Source organism: Neovison vison, chromosome 7, assembly GCF_020171115.1.
Source record: "Neovison vison isolate M4711 chromosome 7, ASM_NN_V1, whole genome shotgun sequence".
In the NCBI taxonomy this organism is placed as follows: domain Eukaryota; kingdom Metazoa; phylum Chordata; class Mammalia; order Carnivora; family Mustelidae; genus Neogale; species Neogale vison.
Genome location: NC_058097.1, coordinates 29,514,112 through 29,533,786, shown reverse-complemented (window position 1 = coordinate 29,533,786; position 19,675 = coordinate 29,514,112). Strand labels below are relative to the sequence as shown.

Below are 19,675 nucleotides of genomic sequence, written 5' to 3'. Positions count from 1 at the left end.
CACTCCTTTAGGTTCCTCAAAGCCATGGAACCCTCGTCTTGCTCAAAGCCTGCATCAGCTGGCTCCTCATTCTCTGGGGTTCAGCTCAAATGTCACTTCCTAAGAGATGCTTTCCCTGATCACCCGCTGTCAGAGTACTCTTCCTCCCAAATTCATCACTGTTTATTTCCGTCGTAGCAATCATCATTACCTAAAATTTCTTATCTGTTCACTAGCTCATTTCTACTTCGTCTCCACTAATAAGGTATAAGCATCTCGGGACGGGTATCAGTCCTATTCACAGCGGTAGAAAGCAGTGTCTGGGGCAAGGTGGGCACCGAGATTAATATTTACTTCATGATTAAATGAATACCTGGCATTGAGACTAACACGGTAAACAGGAACTCCGTCTTTATGTGGTTAATAGCCTAGGGGGGTAACCAGACGATAAACAAATAATTGTAAATAATTAAGCAAACAATAGGCCATTCGGGAGGCTTAAGGGTCCACCAACCAACTCTTAAACCAGGGCTAATGAAAGAACTGGGTTTATGTGCCCTTCTACTTGAGGTACTTGGATAGGCACGGCAATGATCATCAACTCTCATCACCTAGGGTTTCAGGGTAGGATGTAAAATTTCAAACCGGTGCTGGGCGTGGGGATCATGGGCGGGCTGTGATTCAGGCCTGGGTATGTGGTGTCTCGTGTCGGGCTGCTTTTCACGCGAGCAGAACTCTAAGGCCTTCTCTAGGACATAGGGCAGACCCCAGGACCCCGACCCGTGCTGCACGTAGAGGGTGGGCCACCTCCGCGCCCCTCGACTCCCCCGGAGTACTCACCGCCACTCTCTCCCCGCGGCTAGCTACCGTTGCTATAGCGCCGACGGCGAGTTGGGCGCCTGGCGGAGAGGAGCACGGGAAAAACATGGCAGGCTCCGTTGCCTCCTGGGAAATGTAGTTTTGGTCCTGCTCTCACCCGCCCGCTCGCTGCGTAGATTTCGGCCCTGGGAAATTCTCTTGCCCCAAACCCCGAGGCGCTCTCGAGCTTCGCCGCCTTGCATCTTGGGAATGGTAGTTCTCGTGGATCTGACGGAGAACGGCGCTGGGCGGGAGCAGGATGCCGAGAGAACTACAAGCAGGAGGCGGGGTCCAGGGAGAGGGATCTACGCGGCTAGCAGTGGCGAAGACGGCTGTAGCGGCAGCATGAAGCGGACCCCGACCGCCGAGGAACGAGAGCGCGAAGCTAAGGTATGTCGGCCTCTCCGCGGTCTGGGATCCTTCGTGTACTTGCAGCTAGGGGCCGGGAGCCGGAGGGTTTCGTTGCATGGCCAGCGGACGCACAGTCTTAAGCCAAGGGATGACAGGGCCTTGTCAGTAAGGGAACCAGAGACATTGGGGGATACACATTCATGCTGGTCAGGATGCGGGCCTAGTCGTGTTGGATCTGCTCACCGGTGAGAGTCACGACACCCATTTCCTTTCCCTGCTTTTCTTGGTCTTTGTAGCTACCCTGATGCCTCAGTTTACCGGACTGTGATCATCACAGTTGTTCTTTCTCTTAGTAAGGATTTCCTAGGACTGAGATTGGTTCAGATGAAGTATCTGTGCGGTCAGATGTGTTTATTGGGAACAGTTGTCTCAGTGGCTGCCTGTTGTGATCTGTGTCTTCAGCACAGAGGAGATGAATCTAACTACAATCCTGTTTTCCACCTATGGAGTTTCGCTTCTGATAGTTGCTGTTCCATAGGTGGCAATAATAACATCTACGGTGACTTCCTTTTTTTTTAAAGCATTTATTACATCTCAGGATCTACGTTAAGTTGGTAAAATTTATAGTATTTCATGTTGTTACCATAGCAGATAGATATTATGCAGATGGGGTAATAACAGTCCTGTTTTACCGCTGAAGACTTAAGGTTCAGAAGAATTGACTGTTTTCCTTTCTCTCACTTCCCAAATCAAGTTCTGTTGGTTTGTTTACACATGTCTGTGACATGTCCATTTTTTCTGTCTCCACCACCTTGGACCAAGTTTCCATTATCTCTTTAATGGATGTTGCAATAGTCTCTGTATTGGTCCACTCTTATTCTACACCCTAACAACTCCCTTGTTCTCTTTCTTCCACACAACCAGTCCCTTGCTCACTATGGAGAGTGGTCTTTTCAAAGTGCAAATCTAATTATGTCCTTTTCCTCCCCTCCCCCTCTGCCAACCACCTGTTTAAAAATCTTCCATGATGTTCTGTTGCTCTTCGGAGAAAGAGAAGACTTCACATGGCCTGCAATGTCTTGCATGGTTTGGACCCTGCGTGTTCCTACAGCCTCATGAGACATGACACTTTCCCTGCTCTCTACCTGCCAGCCACTTTGTCCTTCTTAAAAGGCCCTCTTTCCTGCTTTATCTGGTTACATAGCCTTTACCCGTGCTGCTGTATTGTCTACTCTATATTAGGCAAATATTAGAAGTAAGGACCAATGGGAACTAAAACAGACACAGTTATTGCGCTTGTAGAATTTAGAATCGTACAAGTGAGTTTGTCTTCGGGCAGTACTTCTGTGGATTTAAAATATAAAATCTGGGGGTGTCTGGGTGGGCACAGTTGGTTAAGCATCTGCCTTTAGCTCAGGTCATGGTGTTGGGGTGCTGGGATCGATCCCTGCATCAGGCTCTGTTCAGTTGTGAGTCTGCTTCTCCCTCTCCTTCTGTGATCTTGCTTGCTCTCACTCTCTCTCAAATAAATACATGAAATCTTAAAAAATACATATACAAAATCTGTCCTATAATGACCCAAGTTATAATGAGGTTTCACCAGGAACCTGAAGTTTTCATGCTAGAGTCTGCCTGTGATATGAACAGTATATTAAAGACGGATTCAGAGAGGAGAGGATCCTTCTGAATTAGTCTACAACAGTGCTGAGAAAGAGATGAATGTCACCCAATGGTATTGTGTATGTTTTAGCTTTACGTTTATGTTACTCATTTTGTTGATTTATTGAGCATCTATTATTTGCTAGACACTGGAATTATGACTTAAACTAAGATAGAATCCTGTGCAAAGGAGCTTTTACTCTACTGCAACCTTACCTTTTGCCTGTGAAATAATGACTCATGTCATCCACATTTATGGAGTGGAAACCAAGGCTTGAGGAAATCATGACTTGCCCAAGGCCACTTAGTTGCTGTGTGGAACTAAGACTCAGAGCTAGGTCTTCTGACTTAAAGCTTTTTTCCACTTTCAACATGTGAAACACACTGGATTGGTAGAGCAAGTTGTCTTCCTCTTTACTTTAAAGAATTCCTTTGATACTTATTTAAATTTGCATATGAACATGTTACTGGTTAGAACAAAGTATAGGCAATTAAGTTTTAAAGGTTAAACAGAAAATGGTCAGTTATTCATGAACTTTCTTATTTTCTAATTGACTTTATTGAGGAATAATTTATGTACAATAATTTGCACACATTTGTAGTGTACAATTTGACGAGTTGTGACAGGTGTATACACTTGTGACACCACCATCATAGTTGACATAGAGAACCTCTCAATCCCTTCTAGAAATTTCATCTTGATTTGCGGTCAGTGTCTCCCCCACGTTGGCTCCCAAGCAGCCATCAATAATGTTTTCTGTTACTGTAGACGAGTCTGTATTTTCTAGGATTTCATATAAATGGAAACAAACTGTGTGTACTGTTGAGTCTGTCTACTTCCACTCAGCATTTTTGAGATTTTTGAGATTCATTCATGTTGTCCTGTGTATCAGTAGTTCTTTCCTTTTTATTGCTGAGTGATGATTTACTGTACGGTTTTACCACATATTGGTAATTCATTCACCTGTTGCTGAAGTACATTTGGATTGTTTCTGGTTTGGGGCTGATTATGTAAAAAAGCTGCTATGGCCATTCACATATAAGTCTTTGTCTTTGTTTCTTTTGGATAAGCACTCAGGAATCCAATTGCTCAGTTCTGTATAAGAAACTGCCAAAGTGATTCTGCCACTTGCATTAGTTTCCTAGGGCTGCCTGAGCAAGTTCCCATGAACTTGGTGTCTTAAAACAACAGACATTTATTCTCTTACTTAGTTCTAAAGGTAAGTCTGGATGCAAGGGTTTCACAGGTTATGGTCTCTCTGCAGGCTCTAGGGGGAGAATCCTTCCTTGCTTCTTTTAGCTTCTGGTGACTTCTTGGTTTGGGCAGCAAACCAGTTGGCTTCTGTGTTCCCACGGCCACCTTCTCAGTGTTGTGTGTATGTGTCAAATTTCCCTCTCCTTTCTCTAGTAAAGACACTGGTTGTTATATTTAGGGCTTACCCTAAATCCAGGATGATCTTAATCTCAGGATGCTCAGTGTAATTACATCTACAAAGACCCTTTTTCTAAATAAGATCACATTTACAACAACTGTGGGTTAAGATTGGACATATCATCTTGGGGGATGTTATTCATACCCAGTACACCAATTTATATCTTCTGCAGCTGTGTATGAGAATTCTAGTTGTTCCATGTCCCCACTGATACTTAGTATTGTCAGTCTTTAAAATTTTAGCCATTCTAGTGGCTATGTAGTGGCATCTCCTCGTGGCTTTAATTTGCATATCAGTGACGACTAATGAAGCTGAGTATTTTTTTTTTAAAGCTTTGGACGTATAACTTATGCACTTTAAAACACACCTCTTTTAAGGGTACAATTCAGTGATTTCTGAAATATTCACAGAGTTGTGCAATAATCACCATAATTTCATTTTGGAACATTTCCATCATCTCCCAAAGAAGATGTGTATTCGTTTGTATGTTATTCTCCATTTCACCTCTTGTCCCTAGGCAGCCACTGATCATTCTCTGTTCTCCAAAGTTGCCTTTTCTGGAGATTTCATGTAAATGGAGTCAGACAATATGTTGATCTTTTGTGTTTGGTTTCTTTCATCCAATACTTTGTTCCTGTTGATTATTAAATAGTATTGTATTCCAATGTATGAATATACCATCTTTTATTTAATCCATTCACCAATTGATGGATATATGGGTTTTTTATACTTTTTGGCTATTTTTAAAAATGCTGCTGTGAACATTCATATTCTCCTTTTCGTATGGACACGTATTTTCCTTTCTCTTGGGTAGAGGCCTAGGAGTGGAATTGCTGGTCATGTGGTAAATCTGTATTTAACTTTTTTTTTTTTTAAAGATTTTATTTATTTATTTGACAGACAGAGATCACAAGTAGGCAGAGAGGCAGGCAGAGAGAGAGGGGGATGCAGGCTCCCCGCTGAGCAGAGAGCCCGATGTGGGGCTCGATGCTGGTCTCAATTCCAGGACTTGAGGTCATGACCTGAGCTGAAGGCAGAGGCCTAACCCACTGAGCCACCCAGGCGCCCCTGTATTTAACATTTTAAGAGACTGCTGTACTGTTTCTTTGGTCTGAAGGTTTGAGTCCTCCCCAGATTTTTCTGTTGAAACCCTAATCCCCAAGGTCATGGTATTGGGAGGTAGGGCCTTTTGGAAGTGATTAGGTGATTAGGAATGGGATTAGAGCCTTTATGAAAAAGGCCTGAGAGAGCTCGTCATCTCTTCTGCATCTCTTATGCGAGGACACAGAAGTTTGGAGTCTTCAGTGTGGAAAAGAATCCTCCCTAGAACCTGACCATGCTGGTACCAAATTCTTGGACTTCCAGCCTCCAGAACTATGAGCAACACATTTCTGCTGTTTATAAGCCACGTAGTCTGTGGTATTTTGTCAGAGTATCCCGAATGGACCAAGACATTGTTTTCCAGTGTGGGTGCGCCATTTTGTTTCCACCAGCAATGCTTGAGGGTTCCAATTTCTTTCTTTCTTTCTTTCTTTTTTTTTTTTAAGATTTTTTTTATTTATTTGACACAGAGACAGAGATCACAAGTAGACAGAAAGGCAGGCTGGGGAGCGGGGGGGTGGTGGGAAGCAGGCTCCTTGCTGAGCAGAGAGCCCGATGTGGGGCTGGATCCCAGGATCCTGAGATCATGACCTGAGCCGAAGGCAGAGGCTTAACCCACTGAGCCACCCAGGCGCCCCAGGGTTTCAATTTCTTCACATACGTGTCACCTCCTGTTACTATCTTTTAGATTTTAGCCATCTTGGACGGTGTGAGGTATATCTCATAGTGGCTTTAAAATTTTTTTTTAAAAGATTTTATTTATTTGGGATAAAGTGAGTATGTGAGAGAGAGCATGAGTGGGGAGAGAGCGGGAGGGCTGAGGGAGAGGGAGAAGTAGGCTCCCTGCTGAGCAGAGAGCCAGACACTGAGCTCCATCTCAGGACCCTGGGATCATGACCAGAGCAGAAGGCAGGTGCTTAACCAACCCAGGGGGCGCTCCTTGTGGCTTTGATTTTTATTTCCGTAATGTGTAATGATGCTGAGTTTGTCTTGTGTTTATTGACCATGTATCTATTTGTTTCTGTGAGGTGTCTGTACAAATCTTCTGCCCATCTTTTGAGCTGGTTTTCTTCTTAATAGTAAGTGTTATGAGTTGTTTATATTTTCTAAGTGTCAGTTCTTTGTCGATGGTATGTACTGTGAACATAGTTTTCCAGTCTTTTAGTTTACTAAATGGTTTTTTGAAGAGCAAAAGTACTTAATTTTGATAAAGGTCTAATTTATTGATATTGCTTTTTATGATTAATGCTTTTTGTGTTCTATCTATGAAATCGTTACCTAGCCCAAGGTCACAAAGATTTCTTGTTTGCTTTTTAAATTAAACTCGATCATCCCCATAATGGGTAAATATTACTTTTGGTTTTTCTTTTCTCTTTGAAATAACTTAGATTGTGTTTTTTTTCTTGTGATTGCTTAGGCTGTAGATTTTTATATAGCGTCCAAGTCCGGAGGGTGAATGCAAAGGCTGGACTAAATATTATCTAGCTTTTCCAGATCATGTTTATTTAATCTGTGTTAAAGCCTAGGAATGCACCAAAGCATATTCATGCATTTTTTTTTCAAGATTTTATTTATTTATTTGACAGATCACAAGTAGGCAGAGAGGCAGGCAGAGAGAGAGAGAGAGAGAGAGAGAGGAGGAAGCAGGCTGCCTGCTGAGCAGAGAGCCCAATGCAGGGCTTGATCCCAGGATCCTGAGATCATGGCCTGAGCTAAAGGCAGAGGCTTTAACCCACTGAGCCACCCAGACGCCCCATATTCATGCATTTTTAAAATGAGTTTTTCTTGTAAGACATACAGTGGCATGGTCCCGATCAGTATTTGGTGGTCCCAGTGGGAACCATGGCCTTTAAAATTTCCTTGCCGTTGGGATGGACGGTTGGCAGCCCATGCTTCAGTTTCTCCAGCCAGAAAATGGCGTCAAGCAAGGCTTCTAGTGTGCATTCCTGTGAGGGTCCAGGGTGATGAGGTTTGGCCCCTGCCAGGGATATAGTAGATTCAGCTTGGAATCAGTGCTGTTGTCCAAAGGGCCCTCTACTGATACAGGGTTGCCCCCATGTTTTTGCTTTTCACAGATGACCTCGTTTGTTATTTGAAAATAATTTAAAATTCATAGAAGAGCAGCAAGAGTAGCACAGAGAGCCCTCACAGGCCTACCGTGCAGATGCACAACTTGTTAACACATTGCCACATTTGTGTGTTTTTTTTTTTTTTTTTTTAAGATTTTATGTATTTATTTGACAGAGAGAAATCACAAGTAGATGGAGAGGCAGGCGGAGAGAGAGAGGGAAGCAGGCTCCCTGCTGAGCAGAGAGCCCGATGCGGGACTCGATCCCAGGACCCTGAGATCATGACCTGAGCCAAAGGCAGCGGCTTAACGCACTGAGCCACCCAGGCGCCCCGCCACATTTGTTTTTTTGCTTTCTCTCTTCCTATATATATGCACATGAACCATCATTATTATTACTGTTGTTTTTAGAGATTTTATTTATTTATTAGAGAGCAAGGAGCATGAACCAGGAAGTGGCAGAGGGAGAGGGAGAAACAAGCTCCCCACAGAGCAAAGAGCCCGATGTGGGGCTTGATCCCAGGACCCTGGGATCATGACCTGAGCTGAAGGCAGAGGCTTAACCCACTGAGCCACCCAGGCACCCTATTATTTTTTCAATGAACCATTACAGAGGAAGTTGGAGACACCTCGATGTTCTTTTACTCCTGAATACTTTAGTATTTATTTCCTAAGAACAAGGACACTTTGTTGTATAGAAACACACAGTCAGTTGTCATGTTCAAAAAAATTAACATTGTTAAAATACTCTTATTCCAAAGTCCATATGTAAATTTTGCTAATTGTCCTAAGGATATCTTTTATAGCTTTTTTTCCCCGCCTTGGCCCAGGTTCTATTCTAGGACCACACATCACCTATAATTGTCATGTGTTTGGTTTCTTTTAACTTCCTTTAATCTAGTCTACTTAATTTGGTTCCTTATGCTTTCTTTCATGACATTGACATTTGGGATGAGTAAGGCATTGTTGACATTTGGGATGAGTATAGGCTGTTTGTTTTGTATGCTCTCCCAGTATTCTTATTTGTCTTGATACTTCCTGTTGAGAAGAATCACATTATGCATTTCTGGCGTGTATATTTTTGCAGAAACACGGGGCTAGATTAGAGAACACACATTTACAACTCACATATTCGTCCTGCCTGTAGATGTGTTTTCCTTGGCCCAAACTATGTTTGAGAGTTTTCTGAATTATTTTCTGATACAGAGTGGAGATAAAAATCTGTCTAGCTTTCTGGTAAAACGAGACTCTGGCAACACTGGGCTTGTCCTGCATTCACTGAGCCGAAGAGTGGCTGCCCCTTTAGAGGGGGAAATGGACTTTCCATTTGCCACTCTCCAGCTTTGCCCCTTAGCAGGTCAGAGTATGGGGCTTGTGAGCTAGTGTCTTGCATTCAAGTCCTGCTCCGTCAGTGTTTGGGGCAAGCTTCTTCATTGCCCTGAACCTTATGTTCTTCACCTATAAAATTGTGATATTTATGGTCATAGTGAGGATTAAGTGAGATATATGGAAAGCATCTAGAACATTCGTGGCCCATATTAAAAATAAAAGTAGTTGTTACCACCATCATGTCATCGGCACCAAAGTTACCACCTATCTGATCCCTGTAGATATTTTAGGTTATGTTCAGGATATTCCTTTGGTACATGGACATCAGCTGTCCAACTGGACAGATTTTCTCAACTGGGGGTTCTACTGACTTCTATGCATCCCAAATGGTATAAACTATGTACTGCTCTTGGGAGAATTGAGAAAATAGTCATTCAAACCATTTTGAATGACTATTCATTCAGTGGTTCAGTGGTTTGAATGCCTATTTTCTGTGTACTGTGGTTCAGATCAGAAAGCTGGTTAAGTGCCAGGTAGCATACAGGGGACTAGGGGCAGGTGGGAAAATATGGCAGATTTGGTTCCTTGGAACTGACTGCCTTTCCATGAAAGGAAACAGTAGAGTGGTAAGTTTTATCATGGAGCAAGGAGCGTGTACGGTCCAAGATTGTTTAACCTCATCTTGGGGTCATAGAATTCCTAAGATCTGTCTAAGGATGTATCCTTATGAGAGACCTGAGACTCCTTTAGAAGTTGTTCAGAAATATTAGACCTGTTCTTTTTCCTAATTCCAGTTTGGTTAACACAGTGTTATATTAGTTTCAGGTGTGCATTGTAGTAATTCAGTAATTTTTTTTTTTTTAAAGATTTTATTTATGTATAGGCAGAGAAGCAGGCAGAGAGAGGAGGAGGAAGCAGGCTCCCTCTGAGCAGAGAGCCCGATGCGGGGCTTGATCCCAGGACTCTGGGATCATGACCTGAGCCGAAGGCAGAGGCTTTAACCCACTGAGCCACCCAGGTGCCCTGTAATTCAGTAATTCTGTATATTATGGTAAATGTGCTCTTAATCCCCTTTACCTGTTTCACCCCCTCCACCCCCAGCTTCCCCTCTGGTAACCATCTGTTTGTTCTCTGTACTTCAGAGTCTGTTTTATGGTTTGTCTGTTTTTTTCCTTTTTTCTTTTGTTTTGTTAAATTCCACACATGAGTGAAATCATATAGTATTTTTTTTTCGACTGACTTGTGTTTTGCTTAGCATTACACTCTCTAGCTCATCCATGTTGTTGCAAATGGCAAGATTTTGCTCTTTTTACTGGCTGAATAATATTCCATTGTATAGCTACACCACATCTTTTTTTTTTTTTTTTTTGGAGTAACCTCCATGCCCAGTGTGGGGCTTGAACTTGTGACCTGGAGATTAAGAATTTCATGCTCTTCTGACTGAGCCAGCCAAATGCTCCTCTACCACATCTTCTTTATCCGTTTATCTGTGGGCACTTGGGCTGTTTCCATAATTTGGCTATTGATGGTGCTGTAAACATGTACATGTAAACATGTAAATACATGGTGCATGTATCCCTTTGAAATAGTGTTTTTGTATTTTTTGGGTAACTGTCCAGTAGTGCGATTACTGGCTCATAGGATAGTTCTAATTTTAATTTTTTGAGGAATCTCCGTATTGCTTTCCACAGTGGCTGTACCAGCTTGTATTCCCACCAGCAGTGCAAGAGGGTTCTTTTTTTTCCCACATTCTTGTCAACACTTGTTTCTTGTGTTGTTGATTTTAGCCATTCTGGCAGGTGTGAGGTAATATCTCATTGTAGTTTTGCTTTGTGTTTCCCTGATGATCAGTGATGCTGAACATCTTTTCATGTGTCTGTTGGCCATCTGGATGTCTTCTTTGGAGAAACGTCTGTCATATCTTCCACCCATTTTTTAATTGGATTATTTGTTTTTTGGGTGTTGAGTTTTAAAAGTTTTTTATGTATATTGGGTACTAACCCCTTAGAGGTTATGTTATTTGCAGACATCTTCTCCCATTCAGTAGCTTGTCTTTTAGTTTTTAGTTTTTTTTTCCTCCAAAGGTTTTATTTATTTATTAAATTTGCCAGAGAGAGCGAGAGAGTGTGAAAGGACAACCAGGGAGACCAGCAGGCAGAGGGAGAAGCAGGCTCTTTGCTGAGCAAGGAGCCTAATGCAAGACTCGATCCCAGGACCCTGGGGTCATGACCTGAGCAGAGTAAGATGCTTAACACACTGAGCCACCTGGATGTCCTGGCTATCTTTTAGTTCTGTCGATTGTTTCCGTTGCTGTGTAGAAGCTTTTTATCTTGATGTAGTCCCAATAGTTTTGTTTCCCTTGCCTCAGGAGACACATCTAAAAGGAAGTTGTTATGACCCTGTCAAAGAGATTATTGCCTATGCTCTCTTCTAGGATTATTATGGTTTCAGGTCTCACATTTAGGTCTTTAATCCATTTTGAATTTAATTTTGTGTTTGGTGTAAGAAAGTGGTCCAGTTCATTCTTTTGCATGTTGCCGTCCAGTTTTCCTAACACCGTTTGTTGAAGAGACTGTCTTTTTTCCCATTGCATTATCTTGCCTCCTTTGTCAAAGATTAATTCACCATATAATCGTGGGTTTATTTCTGGGCTTTCTATTCTGTTCCATTGATCTATATGTCTGTTTTTGTGCCAGTGCCATAGTGTTTTTGGTAAGTACAGCTTTGCAGTATGATTTGAAATCTGGAATTGTGATATGTCCAGCTTTTTCTTTTTCAAGAGTGCTTTGAGGGGCACCTGAGGGGCACCCGAGTGGCAGAGTTGGTTGAGTGTCCAGTTCTTGGTTTTGGCTCTGGCTGGGGTCTCAGGCTTCTGAGATCAAGCCCCATATTGGGCTCTGTGCTCAGTGCACAGTCTCTTTGGGATTCTCCCTCCCTCTGCCCTTCCCTTTCCCCCAAATAAATGAATAAATCTTAGAAAAAAATTGCTTTGACTATTTGGAGGTTTTTTTTTTTTTTTTTTCTGTTTGTTTCCATAAAAATTTTAGGATTCTTTGTTCTAGTTCTGTGAAAAATGCTGTTGTTATTTCGGGAGGGTGTTAGAACCATTCTTTAGTCAGGGAGCGAAAAGGTGTAGATGTTGAAATCCAAGCTAGTTTCAAGAGTTCTTATGTTGTCTTGGGTAAGATCATCTTTTAAAAAATACTGAAAATGGAACAGTTTAGACTTGTTACTGGGACGATTATATGCATTTAATAGGAACATAATAATTTTAAGTAATATACATTTGTATCAGTGAAGGAATATATCCAGAATAAACTTGTTGTTTCAAATAAATATCATTAAAAAAGTCTGGTTTTGGTGGCAGTTGTCTTAATATCATTTAATAAGATATACCTTAAGTTATACGGTCTAATGAGATGTAAATATAATAACTGAATAAAAGAAAGTTTGTTGTTTATGTATGTACTTATTAGGTCTTTTTACTTAGATTGATTGATTGATTGATTTTCCAGTTCAGCGTTGGTTTATTTTGCCAGTCTATGAGTTGCTAACTTAAGAAACCAAATGTAGAACATTTTTGGTAGAGGCCAACAACCGGGGGACTTAAAAAATTAAAACTTCTCCTGGCAGATTCTACTCTGTGATTTTTTTTTTCTACAAAAGTCTTTATTTTTTTACTTGATCTCTTCCAGTGTGTGGGTCAACTTTCAAGCACTGTTTTGTAGTTTTGATTGCCTTCTCTGGATAGAAGGGTTTGCTTATTTGTGCATGGCTTCCGAACCACTTTGTATACCTTCCTTGGAAAGTCAACTAGCTAAACCATTGAGTCACTGTGAATTCATATTACTTTGTATTATTTCCAGGTCTGTTTCTTAACCATATCAGCGTTGGTTTTGAAGACTAAATTTGCCATTTGAGAAAAGTCTTAGACACTTTGAACAACCATTAGCTTCTTTGAAGACAGCGCTGGTGTGTGATTCATCCTTCTGTCTCTTCCGTATACCCTAGCAGAGGGTCTTACACAAGGGAGACATTTGTAGGTATCTGTTAAAGAAAGATTGAATGGTTGAGAGCCTCCAGTGTCTGATTTAGGTTATGTGCGACCCTTAACAATGATCATTTTGGCTCGCTGGCTGCCAATTGGATTTCACTGGGGCTAAGTTTGGCAGTGTGGTTTTTGGTGTTTACACTGATGCCTCAGGAAACTAGAGACCCTGTCTGGTTAGTTTTGTTATTTCCCCATTCTATCCCTAGCGCTTAACATAGTAAGTATTCCATACATATTCATCAAATGAATGAATGAATTCCCCAAAGCATCACCTGTTGTTGGTCATTAGGCTTTCCATCAGTGAGACCTGAAATAGAACCTGAAAGAAATAATGGAAAAGGGTTAAATACTTTATGAATTTTAAATTACTTGACATAAGTGTAGGTACAGGTATTAATTTTGAGAAACAGGATTATTTTCAGCACATGCTTAGCAACTGCCCCCAATGGTTTTCTAGTGCTTGCTTTCAAATTTAAGATGCTAGTTTACCCTCGAGGGTTAGTGTGTTTTCTAGTTGTTAGTATATTAGGGTAGATTTCTCGATAAAGTTATGTTTAAAGTGTGACTTTCTAACCTCTAGGGGACAAGAACTTTATAGTTGAGATGGTACTTTTGGAACCGTAAAGAAAGTTACAGTTCAAAGGTGGATTTAAAGTTCTGCTAATCACATTCACTTGACCTTCTGTTATGCACTGGTCTTGTATTATTTTACAAATCTGTCTCACCAGTGGATTTTCCAGTGCAAGCCTGGAGGAATCTTGGGGGCTGTTGAGTTGGATCAGGAAATGTTCAGGAGATGAAGACTTGCATTGGTAGGAGCTTGTTTCCAAACCTTTGTCCTTGGCATCGTGTTTGTCTGCAAAGCCAGTGCTTGTTTGAAAGCTGACCCTTGACTAGGTGCTATAGGCTTGCATTTCTATTTATGCTTCGAGCATTTGTCCTGTTGTCACGCACATCATTTATTTGCTCTGTAGTTTTGGATAGGGCACGCTTGCAAAGTAACCATGCCTGCCTTGCTATTAAAGAACGGCCATATGGCTAAGTGGCAGTCGAGACCTTTACGGGTGGTAGGAACCAAGTAGAAAACTCAGTCTGAAGGACCACATTCTGTTACATCTGATCTGAGGAGGTGTGTTGTCAGGGCATGGGTGTTTTCATAATCGTTGGCGATCAGAAAATTCGGCGCTCTGATTTCTGCACGCGTCCTGAGTGCCCTTTGGCACCTTCATTTAGTGACTGGAGCATTCAAGGCTGAGCCTCAAGGGCCATCATTTCTCTAATAATCATATAAAATGGGCTGATGTGGCCACCTCAACTTATGCTGCTGAATTGGACGTGATTAAAGTCTCAAAGCTGTATAAATATGGATTTTCTGTTTCTATGCACAGCAGTCCATTATCTCAGTGTCTTCCAGTTGGCCATTTTTTTTGGAAGACAGAAAATGGAACATTTTGTGGATGAACCCCCGACCCCCCCCCCCCCGACCTCCCACCATCAGCACGAACATTCTGGTCCTGTTTTGTTTTGTTTTTGCTTGAGAATAGTACCGGACAAACGAATGCAAACATTCCAGTTTACGGGGCCCCTAGCCTGTTGTCCTGTCAATTTTTTTATTTAAATAGTGTGCAATTTATTTTTTTTAAATTAAAAATTTAAAAAAAAATTTTTTTGGTGGTTTGTTCTTGCAGACTCAGCAGTCAAGGTGCTGCCAAGCCCTTTTTGTTCTAGTCACATTATTGACTGCTAACACTATTAATGAGACAATAATTGGGAAATCGGAGTCATTGTTCTAAAACCTCATCCTGGCCGTGGAAGCAGCCAGGCAGGGGCGGTTGCATATGCAGACGGCGAGGGAGGAAAGGATGAGTGGCCGGTGTGCCCAGCTTTTAAATTCATCAGACCCCTGCTGCTTAAATTGCCCCAGCTGTTAATGCTGGAACCATTACAGTAATGGACTCAGCAAATGAAGGAGAACGAAGACACGCACACTTTATTACCAGAGGGGCAATTTTCTCTTCATCTGTAATAGCAGCAGTGCCTCGTATTGATCAGACCATCAAGATACTAATCCTCTGTAAAATTACTTGTTATAACTGAAAATGTGTTAATCCAAATCAGTCTGTGTCCTGACTGTCTACTTACTATTGAATACAGACTATTAGATGGTTTATTTTTCATGATTTAAAGCCCTTGCCCTGGAAATGGTTGGCGTTTCCCTCGCAACACTGAGTGCTTAATCTTAGCTATAGCCCAGGGTTGTCTTTTTGTTTTAAACAGAACATCACCCACTTAATTAAGGAGTGAGTGTCTGTCTTGCTGTCTGAGTTATGCTGGTGTTTTATGTTCCTCTGGATTTATTAAGCATCTTGTTTTACATTCGGTCTGCGGTTTGTGCTGTAAATAAAAATAGGCCCATCTTGCACATATTAGAAATTTGCAGGTAGCAAATGTCAATAAGTACCAGGGATGGAAGGTTCTTTGATTTATATTTCAGGCCCCACGTTGTGCTTTGTCGATTGAACCCATAGGCAAGATGCATCCTGGTGTCTTCTGTGTAGCAGATGTGTTTTTGCATCGTTGTCTGAGAAAGTTTATGGTTATCTCTGCATCCTTGGTTCAGGAGATTGCTTTTTAGACAATGAGGCAGATCTCCTCCTCCTCCTTGCGTTTTGTGAAATGACTGCAGCTAGGAATTGTTAGAAGACCTGTTCAAAACGGAGTTCTGTCTTCCTTAACGGTTGGGGTTATAGGAATTACTCCCTAAAATTCCCATCTTTTGCCAGTATAGCTGCTGCCTACTTTCTGTGTCTATCTGTATACAGACTCAGATCCCCTCTTGGCGATAGTTGTATATATTCTCCCGTATTGTCACTGCTCAGAGCATTTATTTGTAAGGCATTCTCCAAAGATACTTAATTAGTACTCCTTGTGTGACAGGAATTGCATTAGAGGCTGGAGATTCAAGGGTGAATAAGATACAATTTTTGTCTTTGAGGACCTCTGCTCAGTAGGTCCATAGGCTTATGAATAGCAAATGGTGGAATTCACTTGTGACTGTAGTTCCTGGGAGCGGATACCAGTTATGGGTGTAATAGTAAAATCAGCCTCATTGTGGGATTTTTTTTTTTTTTTTAGGTGTTACCCAAAGCAGAACTTTGCAGCTTCATCACACTTTAATTTAAGACTTGCATCTGAATGATTCCTAGCTGTTGGGAAGAAATCTCTTCTTTTCTCACTGGAGCCTTGTTTACTGCCCCCTGGAGACAGTCAAAGGAAGGATTTCCAAAACTGTTTTGATCAGTGACCACATTTTTGGATATGTGTAGTTTCCCATGGAGACTACTTTAAAAGGGGATAGTGCTCATTCGATTGTTTATGTTCCGACATCTATATTAGAAATCTGTCTTGTTGCTTTAGAGTATAGTTTATCAGTAGCTTGTTGTGGTTAAGAGTATGAATTTTTGGACCCAGTCGGCCTTGTTACCCCTTAGCTTCTGAACTTACTAGCAGAGTAGTCTTGGGCAAGTCACCTCATCTCTTTCAGCCTCAACTTCATCTGTAAAATGGGAATAATAATAATTGTCAGGATTAAATGATTTAACATATGTATTTAAAATAGAGTTGGGCATATATAAGTGTTTTATAAGCAGTAGCTGTTACTAGTACCTGATGTGTGATTATAGGTAATGAAATTATTTTTAACATGCAGCTAATGAAAGATAGCTTTGAAAATGTATGACCACAATATGTATGGCGTATAAGATAATTGAGCATTTATTATTTAAAATATTTTTTTCCTGAAAAGTGATAGTTTGTTATATTAGAAAGATTTGAAAATACAGAAAAATTCCAAAAAAGGGGGGGAAAAACCTGTAATTTTTCAGAGACAACCACTGTATTTGTATGTTGGTATATTGTTAAAGTACTGTATTATTATTATTGTGACTATTATGTGTATAAAATATTCTATGAGCCCAGTTTTATCTGAAATATATTAATGATATGTATTTATATAAGGTATTTTAAACAAAGCTGTACAGTATTTCATCATATGGATTTTTATTATCTAGTATTTAATCTTATGGCTTTTTTTCCCTGCTATTATAAATTATCTTTCAGTGACACAAATCTTTGTGTGAACCTCTAGTATTTTCCACAGGATAAATTGTCAGGTTAACATTTATAAAGAGTTTTGATTTGCATTGTCAAATTACCACCCAGAGAGGGAATGCCAGTTTCTACTATAATAAGCAATGCCCAAGAATATGTATTTATTACATCCTTGCCTTTTATTTTTAAATTTTTCTTATTCACAAGTTTTTCATCCTTTAGGGAAACCTTTTCCCACCTAACTATCAGATTAGTCACTTGTATGTCCTAGTTATTTTGTGTTTTAAAAATTTTCATATCATTCTTGCAATGCATTGAGAATTTAGCTGGTATATGAAATGGAATGGATGTCTAACTTTTCCCTCCCATATGGTTACCCCATTTACCCCCTGCATTAATTGACTAGTTTGAATGCCAGAGTACTCAATTCTGCTTTGTTATTTATTTATTTATTTAAAGATTTTATTTATTCATTTGACAGAGAGAGATCACAAGTAGGCGGAGAGGCAGGGAGAGAGAGAGAGAAAGAAGCAGGCTCCCCACTGAGCAGAGAGCCCGAAGAAGGGCTTGATCGTAGGACCCTGAGATCATGACCTGAGCTGAAGGCAGAGGCTTAACCCACTGAACCATCCAGGCGCCCCTTTTTGTTTGTTCTTATTTTGTTTTATTATTTCTTTTGTTTTGACTGTTGTTCTTGATACACCATTTTAAGTACCAGAGTTTTATGGTACCTTCCAATTTCTGGCATACAAGACCCCCATGATAGTTCTTTGTTTTGGAAGTTCTTGGCTCTTCTTTTGTATGGAAAACAACAGTTTTCCCAGTTAAACTTAAGAAATCACTTATTCAAGGTCTCCTGCGTATATCAACTCTTTGGTATTTTAATTGTTACTGAATTAAATTTATAACTTAATTTGGGAAGAACCGAAATAGGGTAAAAATTTTTTCTCATTCGGCAGCATTATTTGTCTTTTCATTTATTTAAGTTCTCTTTCATGTTCCCAAAATGTTATGCAGTTTTGTTCAATTAAGTACTTTTTATTGCCTTTTGGGTTAATTACTGGATATTTTACATTTTTGATTATTGTTTTTGGCTACTATTGCAAATGGGTTATTTTTAAATTATATTTTTAAAGTGGCATATGAGAAAGCTTATTTTGTGTGCTGTTATTGTAATAGGCTATAAGTTAGAATGATATTTTTTGGTTCGATTTTCTTGGGTTTTCCAGGTCTATCCTAGGTAGATAATTTAACCATCTGCAAATATAATTTGGTCTTTCCCCCTTAAGTAGTTATACTCTGTCTCCTTTTTTTTTTCTTGTGTTATTGCATTGTCTTAGACTCTAAACAGAGGCAATAGAAGATAGTCATACCTTTACTAGTTATGTTTTAGGATTCTTACAGCAAGTGTAATGATAGTTGTTGGCAATAATCTTTGATGTTTAGTTTATGTTTTTACTAGGGGCTGAGGTTGAATTCTTGTTGAATATGTTTTTGATGTTTATTTAGATGGTAAATGTGTTTACTTTTACTGATAGAATATAACCTATTAATATAGTTTCTAGTACTGGTTCCTTGGCATAGATTCTATTTGGTCACCTTATATTGGCTTTTTAACGTACTATTGAATTCAGCCTTTTAGTATTTCAATTAGGAAAGCAAGATGGCTCTGTAACAGTGATTATCAAGGATGCTGGATGGTAGTACCCTCAGGGAATATAGCAGATTCTTAAGTGAAGCATATTTAATATACATATTATTGTCATGATTCATAAAATTTAATAAAGCTCTTCTGAGTGATGAGGATAAGCTAATGGTAGAGGGAAGATATTGCCCTGTTACAGTGTTGGTAAACTTTTGTTTTTGTGCTTTCTTTGGCAAGTTTTGGTATCATAGATAAGCCTGTGTCATAAAATGAATTGTACCGTTTTCCTCTTTCTGTGCTCTGGAGCCTTTAGAAAGCATCAGAATTATTTTTCCCTTAGACATTTGAATTAAATTATAAAACTTTTCATGTGATGTTGGGGAAGGTAATTTTTGGATTACTCTTCCAATATATTTTCTAGTTATTGGTCTTATATATAGTTTTCTTTTTTTTTCCCCTTTTGGGTAAATTTTGGTCATTAGGTTTTCTCAGATATTGAAGTTTCATACGTTCTGGAATGGCACTGAGCATAACATTCTCTGGCTTATAAGGTAGAATTGTGCAGTTTTATAATTTAAGAATTCCATATTCATTTTTTATATCTCCTTTAAAATTTTAACTTTCTGTATTCATGTATTCTCTTCAGAACTTGATTATATTTGTTTGTGGTCATTTTGTTAAAAACAGTCTCTTGAATTTGTTATGCTAATTTATTAATTTTTGCCTCAATATTTTTTCCTTCTGCTTTGCTTTTTATTTTACTATTATTATTTTTTATATTTATATTATTTTATATTTATATTATTTATATTATTTTATTTTATATTATTTTACATTTTTGATTATTGTTTTTGGCTACTATTATTATATTATTTTATATTTATATTATTTATATTATTTTACATTTTTGATTATTGTTTTTGGCTACTATTGCAAATGGGTTATTTTTAAATTATATTTTTAAAGTGGCATATGAGAGGGGCGCCTGGGTGGCTCAGTGGATTAAGCCTCTGCTTAATATATATATATTTTATATTATATATATAAAATTTATATTTATATATATAAATATATATAAATATATAATATTT

General features: G+C 39.6%; 2 protein-coding genes across 11 annotated transcripts in view; one reads left to right on the top strand and one right to left on the bottom strand.

The window, feature by feature from the left end:
• Positions 1 to 901, bottom strand: part of RPGRIP1L (RPGRIP1 like) — a 132,521-nt gene extending 131,620 nt beyond the window's left edge. For 7 of the 10 annotated variants that reach the window (XR_006385468.1, XR_006385467.1, XR_006385472.1 and 4 more), the window contains exon 1: positions 353 to 408. The gene's annotated coding sequence lies outside the window, so the exon portion shown is untranslated. Of the gene's footprint in view, positions 1 to 352; positions 409 to 819 lie in introns of those variants that run through there. The other 3 variants (XM_044256134.1, XM_044256133.1, XM_044256136.1) reach the window with 2 other exon arrangements.
• Positions 902 to 1,047: 146 nt separating this feature from the next.
• FTO (FTO alpha-ketoglutarate dependent dioxygenase) overlaps positions 1,048 to 19,675 on the top strand; it is a 373,822-nt gene continuing 355,194 nt past the window's right edge. Inside the window, exon 1 of the mRNA XM_044256132.1 lies at positions 1,048 to 1,227. Coding sequence (XP_044112067.1) covers positions 1,048 to 1,227 — 180 coding nt within the window. The remainder of the gene's footprint in view (positions 1,228 to 19,675) is intronic.